The sequence below is a fragment of the Rasamsonia byssochlamydoides genome (assembly GCF_041956645.1).
Source record: "Rasamsonia byssochlamydoides strain NRRL 3658 unplaced genomic scaffold VTN77scaffold_48, whole genome shotgun sequence".
NCBI lineage: Eukaryota > Fungi > Ascomycota > Eurotiomycetes > Eurotiales > Trichocomaceae > Rasamsonia > Rasamsonia byssochlamydoides.
In genome coordinates this window covers 98,013-115,126 of record NW_027192431.1, presented here as the reverse complement: position 1 = coordinate 115,126, position 17,114 = coordinate 98,013, and the positions used below count along the sequence as shown (strand labels likewise).

Genomic DNA, 17,114 nt, shown 5'->3' with positions numbered 1-17,114 from the left:
TTTTCTTTTCTGTTTAATTATTCGTATTGTATGTTTTTTTTAAGGGGGGGGAGGGGGGGGGGAATAATCCGGGAACTCGACGGACCGGTATTCGAAGGCATGGCCGGCTACAATGACCAGGATCGGCTTCCAGATCCATGCCACTGGAACGACTCCGATGGTGCTGACGATATGGAGCCTCCTCCATGGATGACTGACTGACGGCGTATGCGGGACCCTGCATGGTTCTGGTCCGCGGTTGATGGTTCATGTTGTCCGTGGCTGCCCCGGGTGTAGACCTCTCTCAGGCAGAAGGAAGGGTCAGCAGGAAGGAATGTTGCTCATGAGTTGGGTGGCTTTTTGCTGTTCTGCTATTGCTGAAACTCGTGCTGAATGGCAATGGGACAAAGGACTGCTTTGCACAAACAAGGTCCTGCTGGATGTCGTCATCATCAGCATGTTTCCGGATTTCCTCGTCAGGTATTCTCTCAGGCTTAGAGTTTGCCTGACTGCCTTCCAGACAAGGTGTATATATATTATATATATATCAGGCCGGTGAAGAGGCAAGATCCTGGAAATACACACAGCGTCGTTCAGCCGTTTGCTCCGCACAACACCCGGAACCAGGCGCAGTCAGCTCGGCCAGTGATAATAGTCTTACTGACATGGATCAGGCAAGCCAACGAAGGCCGAGTGATAATGTTCGGTTCGGAAAATGTTCAACAAGAGTTTCGTCTCGCAATGGGCCACCCACAAGGTCCGTCGTTAAGGACTCTTGGGCCATGTACGCTGCATCTTGTTCCACTTCATCGAGATCTGGAAAGAAATGGAGTGTGGGCGAGCGCTTTCTCCAGCACTGTTTCCAAATCCTCCGCTGTTCTGATACAGTACGTTTGCAGAGCTCGCCGTAAACGTGTCAGTCACACAGCCTCATTCCTCATTCTCCCAGAGGTGGAAATGGCCTGAGTAATATATTCTTGATATCTGGAATATAGCCGTAGAGAGATCCTCCGCTGTCACGACAGGTCGCGGCACATTGTTTCTTCGAATCGTGCTTTTGGGATTTCCTGGCTGACACGCTTCCTGTGATACGTATTAGTGTTTTGGGTGAGATGATTTCAAGTGTCCAGGCACTGGACGAGCAAACACTTACAGAGAAATGACGTGAGAAATCAGACAGCTCCAGAACTCGCTGTTGATCACTTCTGGTTTTGATTCTAAGATACCGGTCTCTGAACGTTTTGTCACTCGACTGATCTTTTGCCACGTGATTCTGGCTGTCGAGTCCATTCCATGACAAGCGCTTCCTGGTTCCTGCATTGTACCGAGATTGCAGATAGTAGCAGCCAACTCTCCATGTGAGGCGAAGGCTCAGGTGAGATAACCTAAATGGTCGGATAGCCATTGCCTGTTGCTGCTATGGCCATGACTATGACCATAGCCATAACGGAAACAATACTGGACTGAGTGGAGACGAGACGATAGATCAATCAATCCTGGATCGTCGACGGTCGGGTCAGTCAGCGTTGAAACGATATCGCCAGCACGACGATCACCAGCATGACGAGCGGAATCAGCATCGCAACCACATGGCACGCCTCGGGCCCGTTCCTAAATCAAAAGAGTGTTAGCATCGTCTCGTCAAGATGGACCAGCGGCCAGTCCAGGGCCTACCTACATACGATGCTCTGCAGATGCCTTCCCTGAACAGGGCAGCTGGCTCTGGGAAAGGATACTAGGCGGTGCGCATCGGTCAAGAAACGATATCATCAGGGGCAGGCGCTCGTGCTTCATCCAGTTCTCACTCGGTTTGAGAATTGGAGTCTGGACGTAGTTGCTCGCTAGGGCGTCGTCGAGACGGCGATCCCGGACTCGTACAGGCGAGGACACGCGTTGTTGCAGATCGCGTGTCCGTAGTTATACCAGGAGAAGCCGGGCTTGTTGATCACCGAGTGTGTGTACCAGATTCTAGTACTTGGGCGCCCTGCGTTGCACTTGGAAATCCCCCGACTCAGGACCCTCTGAGAGGCTTCTGTCTCGGACAAGGAGTGTTGGGAAACTTCTGTTCTCGGAAAAAATAAAATGTGAGCGTTGGTCTCCTGATCCTAGCAATGGAGAGGAGAGGCGACTGAGTGATGAGCACTTACCTCGTCAATCTGTCAAGAATAATATTGGGAACGTCGGCCAGGGATGGATCTGCCCTGCCCTGCCCACCATTGCCGCCCGCATCTACCGCAATGTCTTCAAGGACGGCAAGGTCGCGCCGGTCCAGAAGGACAAGGACTACGCTTTCAACCTGGCTAACCAGCTCTGCTTTCACAGGTACGTAGTCATGAAGGTTTCGACTTTATCTCAGTGAACGGAGGGTATCTCTTTAACCGAAATTCCGCGCCATGAGGGTCGATACGGCTCTGACGTCTAAGCCTTGACAAGAGAATATCTCCACGGGCATGATGGCTCTTGTAAGGCCACTGACCCTGTAATCGTCAAATTTCTGGATGGTTCTTGTTGACTCAGATCTGTGATGATGTTTCTGGCTTGCAGGTGTGATGGCAGTTCAGAGGGTGACAGATGCGTGTGAACGTGAAAGAAGAAATCGCTGATATATAAAGCATATATAATATATAAAGAGACGAATATATGAACGACCACTCGATAGTGCACTACAGTGAAGAAAAAAGAAAACACGAAGGAGACAGGCCGCTCTTTTACACTCAGCCATTACACGCTGCCATATGACCAGACTTTCAGGAAAACTGTAAGAAGGCGAACACGCAGAGGATCCAGAACCTGAGAGAATGAACCGGAATGGAGAACATGCATGCACCCAGCCGTGATAGCAGTAGCAGTGGAATCAGACCGGATACGCACAGTTAGGTACCTAGGTAGGTAGGAATGGAAGCAGATACCCGTGTATCAGTTTGCAATCGATGTATTGTAGAATGCTGTAGGAGAAAGCATGAAAGCAGTTTCATAGCAAAGCTCCATAATGTCTATCAGTATCTGACACAAGACACTGAAAACAAAACCGCCATCCTGAAAGAAAAAAAAAAGGACATATGCATTTCCATAATGAAGAAAATTCATATGGACGCTGCAAGGAGTCGTGAAAAAAATGAGACATTTGTGCTTTGTGCCCTGCATGGCTTTTATGCAATCTGCTGTCTGATCAAACAAAGTCTTGGGTGATACAGATACACACCGCAACTGAAGCAATCCAGATCAGATTTGATTAGATCGGAAGAATACATGCATTGTGCATAAGAGACAGAGAGTGTCTATCCATAGTTTTGTCAGCAGAAAGAGAGTACGGGGTACTCATCTAAGAATGAATGTCGTGGTACCTTTTTTTTTTTGGCTGAGTGGAAAAAATTGGCTGATACCTTAGGTTTCAGGCTGTCTTATTCTTGCCTGACTTGGGGACAGTGCGCTTGGATGAGATGATAGACATTGGTCACATGGTGTATGGTATATACCTCAGTGTTGGCTTGCTTTCTTATCTCTGGCAAGGTCAGAGAGACATGGGTAGATCCTGGACGGTACCTACAGAGTGGTCATCAATCAGGAACTTTCAGGAATGAATAAAGATCTGGAGAAATAGATGGAAGAGCATCAATTGAGTAGTGTTTTACTCGCATCCTTAGTACCCTGTGAGAGCTTCGAGGTGTTATTTTTTTTTGTCTCGCTTTGAAATCATCTTCCTATGAAAATATTTCCATTTCCAGGACATTCAACCCATCACGCCTATCAAACGTTATCGAAATATATCTTTAGTTCAACTGCATTAAATCCACACTGCTACAAGCCACAAACCACTCTTGCACCTGACTAAAATTTTAAAATAGGCATCTCATTGTATTTTCTCTCTATGGAGTGCCCGCCCCTTGAACCTCTGCTCCGTCTGGCCTCTAGTTCAACTAAAATAAGACATAATCAATCAATAGTCATGTAGACATAAACAGATGGCCGGTAAAGAAGAGGAGAGAAGCAAATAAAGAAGAACATGCAAGAACATGCAAGAAAGGGAAGGCACATGAGAGTGGGAAAGTGCAAGACAAGTGATGCATGCCTCCGAAATGAAAACCGGCCCAGTCAGTGTACGTATTGTACTTTTTTGAGTGATGGATGCTTTTTTGTGAGTTCCAAGGTAAGACTCGAAGAGAACATTAAGGAGAAAAGGAGACAAACAGCGCCACCTCAGAAGAAAAGGAAATATGTATCACGTATCATGAGCAGCTTTCCCAGATCAAGCAGTAAAACCCCCTTTTCAACAGGTTGAAAATAATAAAGGTATCATCATGCCCATCGACTAGCCTCCCGCTCCTCTTCGATCCGCGCCATGTCATCCTCCTCATCTTCGTACTTGTAGCTCAGCCGTCGACCGCCTACCAGACTGCGATCGCGATCGCGCCGCGTCTCGCGACGGCGACTGCTCCTGCTCTCGCGCTCTGCGTTCATGGCTTCGCGACGCTGCTGCTCCTTGAGCAAGCGCTCGCGGTTGCGGGCTTCGCGTTCTAGGGTGTGGGGATCCTTCTCCTGTGCGGGTACTCTCGTCGTGGCCTTGAGGTCTGCTACACTCCGATCTTTGTCTGCGGCGTGCCGCTTGTCTTTGTCTTTGTCCTTGTCCTTGTCTTTCTCTCCGCGGGGCGATTCGTCGCGGTGGCTTCGCTTCACCCGTCTGGAATGGTGCAGTGACGAGTCGCTCTCGGCTGGGGACTCGGAGCGGTCGCGACGAGATCGTTTGCGCTCCCTGTCGCGATCTCGTTCACGGTCTCGATCTCGATCACGTCGGTCACGGTCACGCTCTCGCTCACGGTCGCGCTCGCGCTCGCGATCCCGGTCTCGATCTCGTTCGCGTTCTCGATCCCGATCTCGACGCCTATCACGGTCGCGCTCACGCTCACGTTCACGTCGTCTGCTTTCTCTCTCTTCCTCACGACGACTCGAATATTCCTTGCCGGAGCGATGGCTGCTGGTGATTCGACTCGCAAGATCGCCTTTATCTTCAACATGATCCTCAGGAGTAGCAGACTCTCGATCGCGGTAGCGAGACTCTCCGTTGCGGCTTACGCTACGACTGCGGTGGCGGCGCGAGCGGTGGGAACGATGGCCAGTCTTGCGATCCCGATCCCGGTCCCTGTCCCGGTCCCTATCCCGTCTGTGCGAGGAGCGTCGTGGAGATTCATCACGGGATGGCGACGGGGAACGGTCATCCTCTCCCGGAGGTACCCCATCTTCGTCCTCGTCTCGACGAGACTTCCGTTTGTGGCGCTCTCGTCTCCTGTCCCTGTCATCCTCGCTGTCGTAAGGACTCTCGGATCGGTTCCGATGGTGGCGGTGATGGCGGGATTGAGTGGCAGATGGAGACTGTGATCGGGAACGAGCTCGAGATTCAGCCCGCGGGGATTTCGATCGCGATCGGGACCTCGACCGTGCCCGAGAGTGTGACGGGGATGGAGATTTCGGACGAGTGTCCTCTGGACGGACGTTCCCGGGAGTTGCGCTAGAAATCAAGTTAGATAATTGACAAAATCAGCCATAGACGACTGGCGTACCTTCTGGAGACTTCGGCCGATCTCTGCGGCGGCAACGACGGTCGTCCCTGGATATGAAAGCCGCGTCCTCGCATGCTGGTGTTGGGCAGTCCTTCACGCATGGCACGAGGTGCTGCTGGTGCCCCTTCCACACCCTGCCCCATGCCAGGAATCGGCTGAAAGTTCCCATTCGGATAGCCGCCACGTCCCCCGTAGAAGCCTCCCCGCATGGCCGGTCTCCCACGTCCAAAGCCCGGCTCCATCATGTGCATTGGACCAGTGGGGATTGCAGGCGCATGAGAGTTCGCCTGGTCAATACTGTCGATGGTCGGAATACCCTGGAGCTGCTCCGATTCCGGTGCTGATGCTGATGCCGATGCCTCCTTGTCGGCCGCGTTATCCCTTGGTTTACCATCAGACGCGGCAGCATTATCGGCTTCTCTATTCTCAGAAGCGGTGGTATCCTCTTTAGCTGGACCCTCGGTGAGATCATCGTCGCCGCCTCCGGGAGCCAGTTCATCGTTAAACTTCTTAATATCCGCCTCAGACGGTGCAGAAGCAACACCAGACTCTTGAGGAGGTACATTGTTTGAGAACGCTGCATGGTTAGTATGGTTTCCTGAGTAATGGGGATTAGTATTCATCGGTGCTAAGAAGCCACCCCGACCTCGACCGCCTTGGTAGAAGCCACGGCCGCGGCCGCGACCCATCCCTCGCCCGTAGCCAGGACCATGGCCATAGTACCCGTTCTGGAAATCTTGGTTAGGGAAATGCGATGGTTGCTGCATCTGAGAATAGTTCCCGTTGGAGTGGGACATATTATAACCGCCAGCAAATCCAGAGGCGCCATAATCAGGGCCCATTCCATTCGCGAATGCAGTTGGATTGTATTTATCTTGGCCTCCATTCCACATAGTGTTCTGTGAGTTGTCCCATCCTCCATACATCCCTTGTCCCGCATCATAATTCATTCCCATGTTCATGCCATTGCTCATATCATTCATGTTCATCCCAAAACCTCCAAACATCCCTTGAGCCGCAGCCATCGGGTCCATACCCATCCCAGGCATTCCTAGTAAAACATATTAGCGCGCTTGCTCATGAGATGCGCATCGATTAGGTCGCCACCTACCCATAGGATTCTGGAAGTTCGTCATATTAGGCATGAACTGCCCCATGGAATTAAAGTCCTGAGCTCCAGCCCACCCCATGTTCGGCATCATTCCGGGCATACCAAAGGCCATGGGGTTCGGAAACATCTGTGTAGGTCCATTGAACTGTCCCATTCCTTGCTGAGCGGGCGTACCGTCGTCGCCGGGAGCGTCCCCGCTGCCTTCAACGGTGCCGTTCGGTTCGGCGCCCTCGGTTCCTTCGTGGCCAGCGACATCATTGTCAGGTTCCTGGTTCGTTTGGACATATTAGACCTGATTCTAGGTGCTGGAGAATAAGGGTCGCACTACCTTATGAGGCGCCTGAGACTCGCCATCCACCTCACCTGCATTCTCCACCGTGCCATGGGCTGGCGTGGCATCAACAGAAGGTTCTTCTACCTTCACGTCTCCGCCTGATACAGCTGCAGGCTCGGGACCACCAGAATCCTGACCAGCAGAGACCGTAGTGGTCTGAGCCCCTGTCTGAGTGGCGGCGCCATCCACCGGTGTAGCGACAGTCGGGGTGATAGGCGTCGTGGAGGGCCGGTCCTTTTCCCTTTTCTTCTCCTCCGTCCGTAGGAAAGCTTTCAGCGTGGTGCGAAGCGCCTTGTTAGGTTTACAGAGGTCCGAAGAGATGGGATGATGATCGCAGACGGGACAACTCTCCGGCAGAGACGCCTGGCCTGGGTAACGTCAGTAACCTCGGAACATCCACGTCGAGACGAAACTTGGAATGTAGTGGAAGATTGACGCACAGTTCTCGCATATCGCTTGGTCGCAGCACGGCAGTCGAAACGCGTTGATAGCCAGCTTGTTGCAGATCGCACATCGCAACTTGAAAGGAATTTCATCCTGAGTGAGAGAGCTGGATGACGTCGCGTTAGCACGCAAACCAAGTCCGCCGAACAGTCGTCCTTTCCGAACGCCCTCCTCTCACCTTGCGATATCCATCAAGCCCGCAGGCGGATCTGTTGACGCCATCGCTGACGAGGTTGCCGGAGCTTCCTTAAGTGCACGAAGACCGTTCTTATGTAGAGGTAAAGGAGGCAAGGTCAGCGACGAGGAGCGCAGACATGACGACAATGCCAACGGCCCAAATGCGCAGACTTTTGTCTTGCCTACACACAGGGCTGTTGGTGAATGGCGAAGAGAGGACCTCTGTTAGATTGATGCGATCTCAACGAAAAAGCGACCTGGATCGAGATTGCGGATTCTTCCCCGGTGTGCCGGGCCCGGAACAACGTTTCCCCGGTTGCCCGCCCCAGCAAGTTACAGTACGGAGTACTTTGACTATTCACCTCTACTAGTAGAATAATCTATCGATCTAGGATGATATCGAATGTTTAGACCTTTTTATTAAATACCATATTAATTTTTGTGGTAGGATGGCTATGCTGCTGTGATGTTGGTGTTGTTTTGCTCATCCACCAGCCATTTTATATTTTTGATCATTGGTTAATCTCCAACATGTCTATAATTACTCCCAAGTTGAATTTGTCGTACATCAATATTGCCAACAAACAGGTACCAGATACAGTTCGACAGATCCCACCTGCAGAAACCGGGAGTAATAGCTTAAAGGAGGGGATTTGGATGGTGGGTTTTGCGGGGGCGGGGGAGGGGGAAGTATATCCATCTAGGGCCGACACCTCAGATTAGATCAAGTAATTTTTCAATCTCTCACTGATGCGGGTATAATCTGGACAGCTGGAGACGGGCCAGCGATACAGCAGAGGTCTGTTAGGCAGGCCTCCCGGTTTCAGCCTAGCACGCGTCATGTCCTCCCGGCATCTGGAGTTATGCTCTATCATCACTGGAGCGCCCTAATATCAGATGAGGTCGGTGGTCGCTTCAAGGCAACAGAACATGATCAGGATAAGAAATAAGGTTGCTTCCTTGGAATAAGCACCAGAAATGAGGATTAAGATGAAATGAGATGCTATTGTCGAGTTGGTCAAAACCGCGAGAGTAACATCAAACTCTCATGTTGAAAGAAAATGCAAAAGATAAATCCATAGACAATACCGACGGCGGTTCAAATGTACCTGAATAGGCACCTAAGGTTAGGCATTTCTCTCTTTGTTAATACTGCCAACCTAAATTCCGTCAATCGCTGACCGGTCAGCGGTGTGGCTGTCTTGCTGGCAACTGGGTTCTGGCTTTAGATGGTCCCTTTCTCGCTCTCTGAGCGTGTTGACCATGCTTGTTCTTTTGAAAAGGAACCAAATGTATCATTTCATCCACTCAAACTACCTAGGTAGGTATCTTCAATTAACTTAAGCAGTTGAATCGCCGAGAACCCGATCGGTGGCGATCTCGATGGCAATACTCCACACGTGACTTGGCTTGGCACAGGCGCCAATCAGAACCCAGGAACGTAAAAAGACGCGAAGAAAATGTGCCGCGGAAAGCAGTCGGTGAGCAAACCATGGTTCTGGGGGAAGCATGACGACCAAGGTCGCTGATGAGGTGTAGAGGTGAGAAATGTGCAGCCAGTACAGAAAAGGGCATACAGTAGTAGCGTGTGAGATGAAAGCAAGAAGCGAAAAAGGTGACAGTTCTCGAGATCAGGCAGATCGATAACAACTGTGATAGACTCATACTAGAGGGGCCAAGGGATGAAATGATGATAGGTGGCGGCAGGAGCGCACGAACCAGAGAAGAATTTTGGCTTTGATCACTCGGGCGGCAACAACAACAGCGCAGGGTTAAAAGGGCCGCGACGTCCCGCGCCCAGCAGCGTCCTCGAAAGAAGCCCCTGATACCGCCACGCACTTATTCTCTCCAGCCACGTTGCTTTTCGAGGACTGTGCCCCATATCCACTGTGGCCACGCACCGCACACGCACCACTGTGCCTCGCTGAAGGACGCTGGGAAGCTGGAGCTTGGGCCAGTCCCGCTCGTGTCGCGCTCACCTTATCGCGATAAAAAAAAATTAAAATAACAACATTGCGAAATCCAAGACTACAAGAAGAACTTGAGACTGGTTACCTTTCATCCATAGAAGAAAGGTAACGGACAGTTACTCCACCTATTACAGATCCCTCATCAGTCACAACTCGCGTTGTTGCATGTGTTGGCTTTGATGCACTAGCAACTCGCGCCTACCGAGGCCATCAGCATACAAATTAGTGGACCGACAACAACGGTAAGTGACCACACTTTACTTTACTTAGCCTACTTTACTTGGCCTGCTTCCTGTGGGTCAAATGGGAGGCCCAGTCACCAAAGAAAAAAAAAAGGCATCTTGCTGACAGCCATCTACTGGTCCCAGCAATGACAGATCCTGATAGCTCCTACCGCCCTCGTTCTCCCGACTTCTCGTCCTTCCAGCCTGCCTACTCCGCGCCTGTCAACACCGCCTACCAACCGGCGACTCCCTATCCTTTGACCAGTCCGATCGCTCAACGAGCGTCCTACGACGCATCTCCCTTCTTCACCCCGCAGTACCAGCAGCGGCCTCCCGTGGCCAACAGTCGCATTCCACAGCAGTACGTGCCGCCGCCGGTACCCTACGACCCCAATTTCGACATGTCTCGTCGCACGACCCGGTCTTCCACCGCCGCCGCCCAACAACAGGCGCAGGCACAGGCACAACAGGCACATCAGACGGTCTTCGAGACTCGGATCCCACCTGCACCTCCAGCGCAGCCAGAGGAGCCGGTGAAGCCCAAGCCCTGGGACGGGATCGAAGTCAAGACCAAGTTCCCGGTGGCGCGCATCAAACGAATCATGCAGGCAGATGAGGACGTGGGCAAGGTCGCACAGGTCACTCCGATCGCAGTGTGTAAGTATCTGTCTTGATTCCTTCCCGAGCTCTGTTGACTGACTATTCGTCTAGCGAAAGCACTGGAGTTGTTCATGATCTCATTAGTCACCAAGGCCGCGCAGGAGGCCAAGGAGCGCAATTCCAAGCGAATCACGGCCCTTCACCTGAAGCAGGCGGTCGCCAAGGACGAGGTTCTGGACTTCCTGGCCGACATCATTGCAAAGGTGCCCGATCAGCCGGGCAAGAAGCATGACGATGACGGCAGCGATCACAACGAGGGAAAGAGGAGATCTGGGGGAGGCAGGCGGCGAAAGGAGGTCGACAGCGACGACTTCTAATCGAGCGGTCCTTCTCTTCGGTCTCTATATAATCTTCCTTTTTCCGCTAGCTGGATTCCGGGATTGTTAGGGCGGTGATAGATATCGGACGGGTTGCATAGGCGCGTGGGGTCTTTTTATATTTTTCTTATTAATGGCGTTTACTTTACGGCTGTGATAGTCTGGGACTGGGCTTCCTGCATTTTGTGCATGTGGATATCCTCCCTGAGCATTTGTTTTCTTGCATCTGTTTTGGGTTCGTCTAATCATATCATCGTGGTTTGCGCCATGCCATGCAAACCGTACAAGATGAAGACGAATGGGCTGGACCTGGTCGTCGGGTCTGGAATCGTTATGCTGCTGTCATTTCTCCTCGTCCTGCTCCAGTCGAGAGTCCGCAGTAAACTCTGCTAATTTATGGTCAAGAGACCAAGCAGAGAGCATGTAGGCTTATCTTATCTACTTGATGTACTCCGTATCCGTGGATGGATGTATGTAGTACCTAGAAAGGCAGGGTTGGCTGCTACCGACCACGTGACAGTCTCGGTCTTTTGGCGGCCCGGTATCTCCCCGTGACTTGGCATCGGGCCTTTCCATTTTGGGCCAGCTCCTGAACTGTCGCAGATGTGTCTCGTGGAGTCGCGTCTCCTCAGACATCACGGAGCTACATTGAACTGCACGGCCTCCCCGCGGTGGTTGCTGCTGCCAGAGAATATGCTGCCGGCGCAGAACCATGGACTTTGTAAGTACTCTTTATACGGATGACCCAGTACATGCAATTTACGCTCTGTCACCTGATTTTGGAGAAATGCACAAAGCTGATTGTCTTCCCAGTGGTCACGTCTCATTGGCGGCTCCCGCTCGCTATCCTCCAAATCCCCCCGAACGACCACCCCAGTTGAACGACTCGCAGCGTTCAAGCGAACCTGCAATACGCTGCAGGTGAGTTGGGAGCTCATTTCCATTTCTGGTCGTATCCACTGGTCTAACGAGCGTGGCAGCAAATTTGGCGGTCGAGCAGCTCTCCCTCTACTGAGCTGGCCGCTACCATTCATGCCCGCAATTGCATCGACCGACTCAACTTTGTCCTTAGCGATGAATCGCGGGGTCCCGCACCTCATCCTTGTCTTGCTTATGCTTCCACATCACAGATCTACGTGACGGTCACGAAACTCGCCCTGACTTACCGAGATGAGGACTTGATCTCCTCCGCCGCCGTCTTCTTTAACACCCTGATCGATGCTGAGGTTGACGGTATTGTCGACAGCAGGGTCTTTTCAAGAGCCCTGGTAGATCTCGTCCGGAGAACTGGGCCGGCCATTGATGACGTCGAAGGGAGATTGGTAGAACTGTTGTTTGGCGTTGCGAACAACATCCGTCTGCAGCCCAAGATCTTGCCAGCATGGTTCGCACCAAAGCCGCCCCAGCCATCGGATCGGGAGCAGGAGGCCATAACGGACGAGAAGCGCTTTGCAGGGGCGACCAGGAAGGATGACTTTCCTCTCTTTTATCTGCTCATCGACTATGTCCATCGCGAGGGCAGGGCCGGCGACTTCGCCCGCACAGGTCTGCTCTACTTGATCGAGACGGCGACACGGTCAAGAGACCTGGAGAAATGGCTGATTGAAAGTGACCTGGCTACACTGATGGCAACGGGCCTGGGTGCTCTCTACAGTCAACTGAGCAGGTGGGTAAGCAGCCTCCGTTTCGAGACTTGCCGCTAACACGTCGGATTAGGCAATCGGTATTGACAGAGGGGAATGTGCCTACAATCATCGCCCTATCTGATGAAAGTCGTCCCCAGACTGCGGTCCAGCCTTACTTGGGGGCAGATATGGATTCATTTCTTTCCTATCTGCTATTCTGGCAGGATACCATTGACCATTGTCGGTCTGCGGAAGTAAACGATACCTTGTTGGACCACTTCCAGGTGCTATTTTTGCAGCAGCTTCTGTTCGTAGCGATTGGCTCAACCCCGCTTGCTTCAAGCTCTGCTGACTCTTCACAGCTATCCATCTCTCCTCGAATCATCCGACGTCGAAGGCGGCTCAACTTCGGCAGTTCTGACGTATCTCTACCGAATGTTGGAAGTGATTGACCAGCCGGAGCTGATCCATCGCATTCTACATTATCTGCTTGCCTCGCCGTCCGAGTCGGAACCCACTGTTGATGTGAAACCAATTCAGATGAAGCACATGTCAGTTAGCCGGAGAAAGTCCTTAGACCTTCTCGCTGCGTTTGCGGAGGAGGCTGCTAAACCGTCTCCGTCTCTGTTTAACCTGGTGGACTTGATCTTGATGAGCATCAAATCCCAGAACCGAGAGACAGTCGTTGCCACGCTGAGGCTGGTGACGGTGATCCTGCGCAGACATCATTCCTTTGCAGGGTCGTTAATCAAAACGTCCCCACCGGAGCGGGACGCCCGACGGACGGTGGGCGCCTTGAACGCAGAATTGCAGCAATTCATATCACTGGCCACCTCGATTGCTGACGACCCTACAATGGATGAATCCTACGACAATTACCTGAGAGATGCATCGCTGATTGTCGAGTCTCGTCTATTTATTGCTCCCTCACCGGGTAGCAGTGTTGTAGACGGACCGGCTGACCGGCCGCTGGATGTCAGAACGGACGATCCCATCTTCAAAGAGCTGCTAGCTCTGTTGGAAAGCTTTTTCGCCAACAGCGTTGTGGTGAACCTAGCGTTGACGGAAGTGATCACCAGCCTTGCCTCTTCCAACCTGGTTTCACTTGATGGCTGGCTGCTTGTTGAGCCATCCAACTACGAATACAAGGCAGATGCGATTCCGCAGGACAAACCGGAGGACAACACGAAGACGCCAGAGTCAGGCACTGCAGATCCTTTGGCAATGGTCAAGCAGGCGCTCGCAGAGCCCACTTGGTCGAGCGAGAACATACCTCCCATTCCCAAAGTCCTGCGGCAGCTGGTCAGCCGAATCGAACAATGGCGACGTGAGATTCCGGATTTTGATATTCTTGTAGCTGCACGTCGTGAGCTTCTTCATGATGAACAATCAGCTACCGAGCGATCGTCTCGACGGCCGTCCGTGGCCCCGACAACCCACACATCCATGGAACGCCCCTTGCAGCGCGCACGGGCTGAATATGAGTCCGGTTCCCCACGGGGACGGAGCACACGGGCATTCGGTGCTGCGGAGCGTCCTGGATCGCAGCCGCGCGGCGTCGTCGATTCACCTTTGCGCGAGACGGTAGGCACATCCGACTCACGAACGCCTCCCAGGCCGCGCCCTGTTATTGCAGAAGAGCTGCGTCGACGGCTCGCGTCGCCGATCGAAATTGACAGCTCGGGTGGTTCGGCGACTGCAGAGCCGGACCATGCAGAATCCACGGTAGTCGATGGCGATGACAGTGAGCCTGTCGCGACATCGCGGCGAGAGGCACCTAGGAAGGTGACGCTTGGCCATGTTCTCACCAACGCTGTGATCCTGTACGAGTTTATCCTGGAACTTACTGCCCTGGTGCAGGTGAGGGCGACTCTATTCGAGGAGGCGGGTTACCTGTGATGGTAGCCACGAAATCAACCGAAAAGTATAGACTTGCATAGAGCTATTCGAGTAGTTGTTCCTTCATCTACCTGTTTCTGCATTATATACCCTGTCGTTAGATAATATCGATTGAGCGTAGTTACTGCTTATGTTGGATTCATCACGTTCGTAACTCTAGATCTTTTATCTATTGTCTAACTACTTCTGAAGAAATCCAGGCAAATCACAGCTTCTTCTGAAGCAATTTTCCTTCCAACGGAGCGCAAGATTGGATCTGCTTAGAGCTTACTATCGCGGAGAACATCAGAGCCCTGTTGTCCTGCCGTCGTCGATGGAACCTGTCTCTGTTCTTGATTCTGCCTCACCACATCCGCAACGCCTGTTCCACATCATGCTCCGTCAGCCAGGTGGTGTCGGGGCGAGTGGTCATTCTCGCGATGAGAGCTGCGTCCTCCTGCTCTTCTGTCATAGTGGCCGGATCAGGTGTTTTATTGTCGACGCTCGACAAGACAATCCTCAACAGCCGCTCCGCATGCGGCCGTCTCGTCTGGTCGTACAACTCTAGCGCCTTGCCGATATTAGGAGCTGAGAACGATACCTTCGTCTCTGCCGACGCCGAGAAGACATGTCTTAAAGCCAGCGCCAACGCGTTCGCATCGTCGAGCGCCAGCGACCCTCCAGCCGCAAAGGCACCGCCGTGCGTGTGCGCCGCGTCCCCGACGAGCGTCACCCGGTCTCCGAACGTCCATGTGCGAAGCGGATCGCCGGCGTAGTTGGGGTAGAGACGGACGTGAGGGGTGAGGTCGACGAGGGCTTTGACGGTGGGGTTCCAGTTCTGCGAACCGTTAGTCGAGCAGCGGTCGACTGGTGGGTGTGTGTGTGTATGCTTGTACATACCTTGTACTTTTCCCGTAGGAACTTGACGTCGCCTTCCTGGTCCCAGGAGATTTGTTCCTCTAGCTCTTCTACGCTGCGTCCGTCGTCGTAGCTGCCTACGACGGTGAATTGATTCTTGCCTGGTATCACAGTCAGCCAGGGTCAAAGATCATAGATCTGGAATCATTCACATACCGAGTTTGGATGCGAAGAAATTCTCTCGAGGGCCCCACTGCATTATGATCAGGTCAGTATGAATTTATATTGTATTATACTGTATCCACATACCCAATGCGTCGAATCCGGAGGCAAATCAGGCACCTTCCCCTCGACCAACAAGGCATCGAACGTGGCGCGCATGAAGATCTTCCCCGTCCACTTTAGCCTGTGCTCTGGGACAAAGGATTGGCGGACTTTCTGGAATTTCCCATATCAGATCCTGTCCATAACAATGGCATACACGATGGAATTCTCCCCTCTGGGGATAGACGCACCGAACGAATCCCATCCGCCCCAACAAGCACATCCCCCTCCGCATGCGTGCCATCGGCAAAGAACACCACGACACGGTCGGGATGCACCTTTGCGCGGACGACTTTCTTGCCCAGATGGATGATTTCCCGCGGGACGTGTTCCAGCAGGCTCTGATGCAGGTGTGCGCGGTGGAATCTGGCCGTTTGATGCCGGCGCAGGGGGACGTTGACGAAGGTGTCGGTGCTGATTATGCGATTTGTTTTCCAGTGTCTAGTATCACCAGGTAGGATCAGCACCGCTTCTCGATCGCGGAGGAAGTTCCTTTTCTTCTTGTTGTCTGTGTTTGAAGATGGGTAAGGACACACCGATATGTCATCGGAATCCCACTCGGCCCTCTGAACCCGACTTCGTCGTCTAATGCGTTGTGGACGCCTAGCTTCTCGAGCGTTCGCAGACCCTGGAAATCATTAGTCAGCGTCTACAAAGAAAAATAAAAGATCGGAGGGGTATTACATTCGGACTAAGCGCAATGCTAGCCCCGATCTCCCTCATCTCGCTCGCCCGCTCGTACAGCTGCACGTCGACGTCGATATTATTCGCAATTCTCCTCAGGGCGATGGCTGTTGCGAGGCCTGCGATGCCTGCGCCGGCGATGAGCACCTTGAGAGTCTTATCTTTGTCGGACATGGTATTTGTCGATGGATCGGATAGTTGAGTTGACTGACTTGACTTTAATCGATGGTGGGGAGCTGTTGGACCGAACTGTGAGTTTATATATACAAAATGTTTTTCACTGTCTGTCCACACCCTTTTGTATATTTCTTGCTCGATCAACGTTCATTTTTTTTTACATGAATTTTGGAAGATAGTTATACGAATTTGACTGGGCGAGAGCCTTATCGCTTCACTCTCTCACTCACTAATTAATTATCTATCGGAGACACTCCCGAGTCCCGACGCATCCTATCGAGCGCTGTTCCTAATCGTTAGGCTGGGATACGGTTGGTTGTTGTACTAATGTATGGACAAGCACGTCAACCTCGGCGCCATTGACGCGAATCACCTTATTAAGCTTGATACTGCATCTGCAGGGCTAAGTGGCCAGCCAAGCGCGACCATTCACGCCGTTCTGGACTATTATGCTACTTTTCCATCTGCGTCCTTCGCCAGTGATAAATATGTCGATAAGCAAGCGGGACATCCGCCTCCCGGAACTCGTCCGTCTGGATGACTTTCCCGAAGATAGGTATATATATATGCTCCATGACGCCAGAAATGCAGCGGATGACACGACGTCTGCGGAAAGAAGAGAATTCCTTGGCTGTAAGCAACAATAGATTCACAGCCACGCGCAATTCAATTCTTATTAACGGTTTACGCGGCCTACTACTGTATATAGTGGTGGAGGAGGATGATTGCTATTCTGCTATACAAGGCATATCAATCCGGTCTTCCCTTCTTGAACTGAGATCCCAATACTCTAGGAC

The 17,114-nt window shown here is 52.2% G+C and overlaps 6 protein-coding genes across 6 annotated transcripts; 2 read left to right on the top strand and 4 right to left on the bottom strand.

Annotated features, from left to right (window-relative positions):
- Nucleotides 1–916: 916 nt before the first annotated feature.
- On the bottom strand, nt 917–1,384 carry VTN77DRAFT_6268 (uncharacterized protein; the record flags this gene model as incomplete). The annotated part of the gene is made up of 1 exon (XM_069422527.1): nt 917–1,384. One exon carries the CDS (start codon nt 1,382–1,384, stop codon nt 917–919), a length of 468 nt encoding a protein of 155 aa, XP_069276230.1.
- Nucleotides 1,385–1,820: 436 nt separating this feature from the next.
- VTN77DRAFT_6267 (uncharacterized protein) lies at nt 1,821–2,431 on the bottom strand (the record flags this gene model as incomplete). The annotated part of the gene is made up of 3 exons (XM_069422526.1): nt 1,821–2,046; nt 2,127–2,292; nt 2,359–2,431. 3 exons carry the CDS (start codon nt 2,429–2,431, stop codon nt 1,821–1,823), a joined length of 465 nt encoding a protein of 154 aa, XP_069276229.1.
- Nucleotides 2,432–4,275: 1,844 nt separating this feature from the next.
- VTN77DRAFT_6266 (uncharacterized protein) lies at nt 4,276–7,645 on the bottom strand (the record flags this gene model as incomplete). The annotated part of the gene is made up of 6 exons (XM_069422525.1): nt 4,276–5,482; nt 5,535–6,585; nt 6,646–6,913; nt 6,974–7,347; nt 7,420–7,529; nt 7,602–7,645. 6 exons carry the CDS (start codon nt 7,643–7,645, stop codon nt 4,276–4,278), a joined length of 3,054 nt encoding a protein of 1,017 aa, XP_069276228.1.
- Nucleotides 7,646–9,940: 2,295 nt separating this feature from the next.
- On the top strand, nt 9,941–10,771 carry VTN77DRAFT_6265 (uncharacterized protein; the record flags this gene model as incomplete). The annotated part of the gene is made up of 2 exons (XM_069422524.1): nt 9,941–10,451; nt 10,506–10,771. 2 exons carry the CDS (start codon nt 9,941–9,943, stop codon nt 10,769–10,771), a joined length of 777 nt encoding a protein of 258 aa, XP_069276227.1.
- Nucleotides 10,772–11,483: 712 nt separating this feature from the next.
- VTN77DRAFT_6264 (uncharacterized protein) lies at nt 11,484–14,295 on the top strand (the record flags this gene model as incomplete). The annotated part of the gene is made up of 5 exons (XM_069422523.1): nt 11,484–11,492; nt 11,585–11,692; nt 11,752–12,437; nt 12,488–12,703; nt 12,759–14,295. 5 exons carry the CDS (start codon nt 11,484–11,486, stop codon nt 14,293–14,295), a joined length of 2,556 nt encoding a protein of 851 aa, XP_069276226.1.
- Nucleotides 14,296–14,638: 343 nt separating this feature from the next.
- Nucleotides 14,639–16,314, bottom strand: VTN77DRAFT_6263 (uncharacterized protein; the record flags this gene model as incomplete). Its single annotated transcript, XM_069422522.1, has 7 exons — nt 14,639–15,112; nt 15,175–15,293; nt 15,349–15,385; nt 15,442–15,570; nt 15,648–15,897; nt 15,993–16,084; nt 16,141–16,314. 7 exons carry the CDS (start codon nt 16,312–16,314, stop codon nt 14,639–14,641), a joined length of 1,275 nt encoding a protein of 424 aa, XP_069276225.1.
- Nucleotides 16,315–17,114: the final 800 nt, after the last annotated feature.